Source organism: Sinocyclocheilus anshuiensis, unplaced genomic scaffold (assembly GCF_001515605.1).
Source record: "Sinocyclocheilus anshuiensis isolate Anshui unplaced genomic scaffold, SAMN03320099.WGS_v1.1 scaffold1571, whole genome shotgun sequence".
Taxonomy (NCBI): domain Eukaryota; kingdom Metazoa; phylum Chordata; class Actinopteri; order Cypriniformes; family Cyprinidae; genus Sinocyclocheilus; species Sinocyclocheilus anshuiensis.
In genome coordinates this window covers 142,849-150,253 of record NW_015551107.1, presented here as the reverse complement: position 1 = coordinate 150,253, position 7,405 = coordinate 142,849, and the positions used below count along the sequence as shown (strand labels likewise).

The following is a 7,405-nucleotide window of genomic DNA, read 5'->3' as shown; positions in this document are numbered from 1 at the left end:
CAAAGGAGAAGTGCTCACTAACACAGATTTAGACAGATTTGTGAACAATATTTGAGAGAAATAGGCTTTTTGTGTACATAGAAAAAGTCTTAGATCTTTGAGTTCAGCTCATGAAAAATAGGGGCAAAAACAAAAGTGTTGCGTTTATATTTTTGTTCAGTATATTTGTCATTTTTATTTTAATATTACATTTTATTTTATTATTTAATTTTATTATATTATATATATACACACACACACAAATATATATATATACACATACATACAAATATATACTGTTAATTAAATCAGTAGTCAATCATCGGGGACACACACAGCACACAAATGGCGTTGTTTTCTGAGAAAGACCCTCCAAAAATTTAAGTACAGCAAAGATAAAACCACTCGCCTCATGTTGCAACAAGTGAAGTGTTACAAAATCCTCATTTGAATTGATTAGGCTACAACCGCAGTTCACAAACTCTGGAGGTATTTGAACTCTGCATACAACAGTAAGCCATACAGGACTACAGCATGTTGCAACCTGCCCTCTCCTTTAATCAATCATCCATACGATCACAGTCATTGTGGAGCCCACTGATAAGAGTGAGTGTACGGGGGCTGTGATGTTGATTGAAACTGAATCATGTGTCAGTAGCCTATCAGGAGTAGACAGAGGTGTTTATATGACGTATACTGTATATAAGCGTCCATGGACCATCTAGATTTTGTTGCTGTATCTGGGAGAAAGACTGCAGCTTCACCATGAAGCAGTGTGTGGTATTGATGATGGCCTTCCTGTGCGTCCATGGGGCCCCTGTGGACGTCTTGGCCCCAGGATCCTGCCAAGATGCGGTAGCTAGCGGTGCTGCTGCTGAAGCTATGAACAAAATCAATCTGGACCGCACAGAGGGCTACGTTTTCAGCCTTGATCGTCTCACCAATGTCCATCAGATGAAGCATGTGAGTCACTTTCATGGATACTTTTACATTCCATATTAATATTCACTATAAAAAAAAAGCAATCATTTAAGTAGTCATTTAATCTCAGATATGTTTCTAGGGATCCTATAAGGCAACTCAATCCTTTAAGAATGAAATTAAATTCTGCATCAACTGAAATTATTTGGTGAAATTATATTTTAATCTGGTGTCTGTCTATAGGGATGCAATTCCTTCGTATTTTACATACAGATTTTTACAAATGTTTACAATGTTTTCTTTTAGGGTGAGACAGGAATTGTCTTCTATCTCACATTTGATGTTTTGGAGACCAAGTGTCATGCCATCAGCAAGAAAAACTGGAGAAATTGTGAAATCCGAAACCCTGAACAGTACCCAGTATGGTTTTGCTGATTCTTAAAAATATCTTGTTAATGATGTTTGTTCTTCATTCTAACAGCCTTTTCAATCGACAGGTCTATGGACAGTGCAAGGCCGTTATGTACATGAACAGAGTTCACAGAGTGACCCGCCTGTACAAGTATAGCTGTACCGTGAGACCAGGTAATAACCAATCACCAGCCAGCTGTTTTTTATCATCATATGCTTACAGAAGGCAAATACAATAAAATAACACTCCCTCGGCAGTGCCTGCCTCCAAAATCAGAGAACGGTGCCCAGATTGCCCTGTGCAGCTCCCCGAGGATCATGAAGCAGCCTTGAGGACAGCGAAGATGGGCATGGAGAAATACAATAACGAGAGTGCATTGGCAAACTACTTTGTTCCTCTAAACATTACAAGAGCTTTCTCTCAGGTGAGTAAGTGAGCAAGTTACTTAGGATGAAAAGAATGAAAGAAAAACACTATTTTCATCACTGTATATTGATATGATCATCTTTCTAGCTTCACTTTGGAAGATTCTACAGTGTGGAGTTCACCATCCAAGAGACGGTCTGCTCTTCCAAAACCAATAGTGCTGATGTCTCTAAATGTGAGGTCATGGCATGCGAGTTTGCGGTAAGTGACAAGGAGATGCATACAAATTCTGTCATCATAAGTTGTGTTTGTCTTTGCCAATAAAAAGGAATGTTTATCACATGTTACTGATCTTTCAATGTTTAGCACAAAGGATTCTGCAAAGCCTCTCACACTGTCACAGCCACCGGAGAGGAGCACCTCAGTGTTCAGTGCGAAATCTTTGAACCAGAGGTAAGATCACCCATTTCCAGCAGCATTGAATGTGTTTGTGATCAAAACAAGCCACTTTTCTTAAACGGCTAATTCACCACTGGCAAGTTTTAATAAAACTTGGTTGTCAATGCAGTAGAAAAGTGATTGCCTAATCACAGTCATGCTGATATAGAACCGGTATCGCTCTCGTACTCGAGTGATATTGCTCATATAATGACTATAGAAAAAAATAGAAAAAGGGTAAAACTTGTGGAAAAAATTTTGAATGTACGATCTATATTTTTCATAAAAGTCATGGACTTTTGCTGACAAACAAATGAGCATATCTTGGTGCAGTAACACGGAACAAGAGTACACATTGCTTATTTACATAGTGTTGGGGAGTAACTAGTTACATGTAACGGAATTACGTAATTTCATTACAAAATAAATGTAACTGTAATCAGTTACAGTTACTGAGAAAAAAAATGTGTTATTAAATTACAGTTGCTTATGAAAATGTTAAATATTACAAAGGGGGTTAGGTAACACTTTATAATAACTTTCATTAATAAATCATTAACAAACATTACATCATGTTTAACTAATAATTTCTTAATATATATTCACATATCTAGAAATATGAGATAATGTGCTTGTTAATGTTAACTAATGAACTTATTAAACATTACCAAATGATTAGCAGATCATTATTTAATGTAAATTGAAATGCTTACAAATGTCATTAAAATTTCAATTCATATGATCATGCATTTTTTTTTAAATCGTCAAATGATTTTGAGAGATGGTTTACAATGATTAAAAACTTCATTAATAAATCATTAACAAACATTATACAATGCTTAACGGATCACTAGCTAATGGTTACAAATGTCATTAAACATTCAATGCGTTTTAAAAAATCTTCAAATGATTTGAACAGAAATTACACAATGATTACACATTTATTTGTTAATGTACTGTTGAATGCTTACAAGTGTCATTAAACCTCCGTTCACATATTAGCTAATGCTCATTTTTACATGTACACATGTTGTGAAAATATACATGGCTTAATTATTAATTTTAAGCACTTCACAAACTATTCATGTTAATATATTCATTAATATATTAATTATATTCACTCATAATCACAGCCTGTAAAGGTCGTATATTTGGTCTTTGTTTGTTGTGTAGACTTCTATTATTTGCACATCTTAAATAATTTATTAATAATTTGTTAATGTTTTTGCAGTACCCAATCTAAAGTGGAAACTATTCTTCAATTGTAAATGTTTATAAACATTTACTAATCATTAGTACCTTCATGAGCAGTCATTTTGATGGCAAAAAGTGTCTAAAATGACTGGAATTTACCTTATTTTCACGTCTTCACAAATCATTTATTAATCATATGTTCATGCTTTTTTGCAGTACCCAATCTAAAGTTGAGACTATTCATCATTTGTAAATGTTTATAAACATTTACTAATTTTTTAGTATCTTTACTGACACTGGACTTTTAGCTACTGTAACAAAGTTCATGTAAAGGGTGGTTAGTTAAGTTTAGCTAAATGTTTGGTAAAGACATATCACACATTGTAATTTGGGTACAAAACATGTTTGTATTGCCTCAACACTTATATTAGTATACTACTGTACAGTATATCGTTAAACAGAATATTCCTTGAATCATACATAAACAGGAGGGGGGAAAAACAACAACAAATTTTCAAGAAAATACTTAATTTATAATTTATCAAAACAACGCAATATAAACAGACTGAATCGTGTTCCCTTATAGTAATCAAATTGACCCTGTACACTGTTGACCCCTTAACCAACCCTTAAACCAACCCATACACCATACCTGTCCCTAACCTTACCCGTATCACCCCTCAACAGCAGCAAGTGTTGTGCATTAATAAAAGCTTTTAATCATTGTATAACATCTGTTAAAATCATTTGTAGATTTTCAAGAAGTACATGATCATATGAATTAGAAGTTTAATGACATTTGTAAGCATTTTAATCTACATGAAATGTTAATTATTAGGTAATGTTTAATACATTTATTAGTAAACATTAACAAGTACATTATTTCACGTTTCTAGATATGTGAATATATATTAGCTAACTACCCGTTAAGCATTACATAATGTTTGTTAATGATTTATTAATGAAAGTTATTATAAAGAGTTACCGGGGGTTACATCTGAATATTTTCACATATATACAGATTTAATCGATTTCTTTCATAAATTACATTGACTGCTCTAAAATATGAGACACCAATATTTCAGGAGTTTAGGTCACAGAATAGGACACCTGCTTATTTGATAACTGTTTTATTTCCTATTTGGGTTTATGTATATGCTTTATTTTTTTAAGATTAACTGTCCCCCCCAAAAGCATTGCTAGATGCCAGTGTTTCCTGTCAGAGTTATTCAAAGATTTGATTTCATTATGATTTAAAATGTGTATTTCACCTCAGAATGATCTCAATTTAAAAAGAGGTTAATTCAAGTGATGAGGGATTCTGAAAGCCTGACAGTAATCAGTGTTGAGTCCTACTGTAAGATTAACCCTGCCTGCTTTAAATGTTTCAAAATGATTAACAGTTGAAAACATTTGTTTAGAAAAGTAATCAAATGTAATCAGTTACATTACTTTAACAAAGTAATTGAAATAGTTACACTACTTATAACATTGCAATCTGTAACCGATTACATTTCGAAAGTAACCTTCCCAACACTGCTACCGACATTGTAACAATACAAAGCAATACAAACAATAACAATACAAAGCTGGCTAAAAATCAGCAAAGTTATTCGTATATACTTTATGGCATATTCTTATTTTGATTGTAGTTTATTGTTGTTTTTAGGCTGCTGAAGAAGAGAAGAAAAAACATTTGATTGGAGGTGAACTGGATCATAGCCATAGCAGCACAACTGGCTCGGCTACTGGACACGACCATGACCATGACCACACCAAACCGCTCGCACATAAACATGACCATGAACACACCTCAGGCCACCACCACACACACGAACATGGCAAGGGTCATGGACACACCCACTCTCACGATCATGACCATGCACACGCCCATCATGCCAAAGCCCATGAGCACGGTCAGGACGAGTGGGAGCACCATCACCACCAGTATGGTCACAAAAATGGTGAGACCCATGAACACGACCATGAGCTGGTCCTGGACCACGAGCACAAACACAGACATCTCCATGAGCACGAGCACCACCACCACGATCATGAGAATCAAACTACAGTTAAGCGTCCTGTTGGCATGGTCAATGTCCTTCCTCCCATGGATAAGCCCATGACCCTTCCATCCTTCCCTGACAAGCCCGCTGCAGGACCAGAGCAGCCCTCCACCCTCCCGTTCCACCCTGACCCCCAGATACCAGGACAAAGGGAACCCACCATCCATCCCTTCCCTGACACCATGTCCCCTGAGTGTCCTGCGCAGTCTAACATCCAAAACGGACTCCTCAAGCAGGTCATCAGTGAGGATCCGCTCTTTAACCCCACTGTGTAGAGTCCTTTGAATAATTAATATAGAGTGTAATAAATACTGCAAAGGGTGATATTATGCTTTGTGCATTAAAGCATGTTTGGCTGTCATTGCTAGTTGTGTGATGTTTATTTTCAAATGCACAGCATTCATCTGAGCAAAATCTAACCTGCTGAGATCAGGCATGTTCATTTATCACATCTGTTCCTGATCTTTCACTGTTTAGCACAAAATATTCTGCAAAGTTAATGTTTTAAATGCAGATAGATTGATTTCTCCTTCTCTAAACTGTTTCTCAAGTGCCCGGGCTCTCTCATTGCCACTGCTGCTACGTGAATATGATGCATCAAAACACTACGGAGTCACACAGGATATAGATTAACATGGCAGAAGTAGAGCTGCATCTTTCAAAGTGAACTATCTGCACAATACTGAATTGCAACGCGTCATAATTTTCCCATTAGCCTACATCGTACTGCATTGAATAGCATTGTGTTAAATCGAATCGAATCGGATCGCACTGCATTGTATTAGGAGTGAATCGCATTGCATTGGTAGCTGCTTTAAATGTATCTTTAATGTATCATATAGTTAGCTATGCATCGAGATGCATATAGCATTGGCCTGTTATAGAGATGCACATCCCTAGTAAACACAGGTCACAAGTTAACACGGGCACATTTCCTTGATTTCGCCAGCTGCATAATGTCACGCCGAGAGTAAAATCCTGACTTCAATCCAAATATTCGCAGCTGAACCAGTGCAGTTAGATAGCTCAGTGTGTTCCTACTGTCATCTCACAGGTTACAGCACAACTTTTTTTAGTGCATGTTCGAAACTCATGCCAAGCAGACTTTTCTGTTTATTTTCTGTACTTCAGTCATTAGGGGCTATCATGCCAATAATTTGTAATATTTACAAGAATACCAAAATCACAAGTCTGCATTTATTAGACAGCTTAATATCACGTCAGTTTGTGCTGTCAGACTCGGCAAATCTACTGGGGTCATCCCATCACATCTGCAGTGGAGGACCTGAAACCGGAAGTTGGTCACCAGTTAACACGGTCAGCAGTGTTGTGTATTGCATTCCAAGTGTTGCACATTCTGTCCTTACGACACCCCGTACTGGTTCTCTGTAGGGCTGTCAAAATGGCTGAAAAACTAAATTCAAATTTTTTACAAAATAATGCTTATAAACCATATATAATTAATAAAGTTGCTTAAACAATTATATGTATAGTTTAATACAAAGGACCGAAAACCAATCACAAAGAGTACTTTCTTCATTTAAAAACTTGAGATGCAGTGGGATGGGGAAAATCGTCATAAAGTCTTGAGACATGTTTTTTAAAAGTTGAACTTGCATTAATTTTAAATGGCTTTCTAAACATGCGGCTCTCTTCTGCGAGACGCGAGTGCAACGGTGATAGATGTCCCTCTAGAAAATGCGATAAATATGCGTTCTGTGTGAACAGCTTGGTTTCGGTTTTGACGTAAACAACATCTTCTCTGCATTGATTGTTCTCTTTTTCTGCAATATTTTGAATGAACAACGTAGCAGTGCCGCATCTAGTGGGTCAACTGGACAGGCTAACAAAAGCATTAAAATGCAATGACACTTACATCGTCATCGCATTTCGTGCGCCACTTATAAGGCTGCCTGAAGGCCCGGGTATACTTCACTTTCCGCGTTCCGTTCGGTCTCGCGCACAGCCGCGTCCGCACAGCTTTCAAAGTATACTCAACCGCGGATGAGTGCGGACGGACGAGCTCGAC

General features: G+C 36.8%; 1 protein-coding gene across 1 annotated transcript; it reads left to right on the top strand.

Annotated features, from left to right (window-relative positions):
- The first annotated feature begins 697 nt into the window (after positions 1 to 697).
- On the top strand, positions 698 to 5,685 carry fetub (fetuin B). Its single transcript, XM_016453046.1, has 7 exons — positions 698 to 942; positions 1,207 to 1,320; positions 1,398 to 1,485; positions 1,570 to 1,736; positions 1,826 to 1,939; positions 2,045 to 2,131; positions 4,980 to 5,685. Exons 1-7 carry the CDS (start codon positions 745 to 747, stop codon positions 5,649 to 5,651), a joined length of 1,440 nt encoding a protein of 479 aa, XP_016308532.1. The 5' UTR covers positions 698 to 744; the 3' UTR covers positions 5,652 to 5,685.
- Positions 5,686 to 7,405: the final 1,720 nt, after the last annotated feature.

Bases quoted from the DNA above. Each gene is read 5' to 3' on its own strand.
- fetub (XM_016453046.1), top strand. From the start codon at position 745: ATGAAGCAGTGTGTGGTATTGATGATGGCCTTCCTGTGCGTCCATGGG. The intron at 1,321-1,397 runs GTATGGTTTTGC...TTCAATCGACAG, and splicing joins GAAACCCTGAACAGTACCCA to GTCTATGGACAGTGCAAGGC. The intron at 2,132-4,979 runs GTAAGATCACCC...TGTTGTTTTTAG, and splicing joins GCGAAATCTTTGAACCAGAG to GCTGCTGAAGAAGAGAAGAA.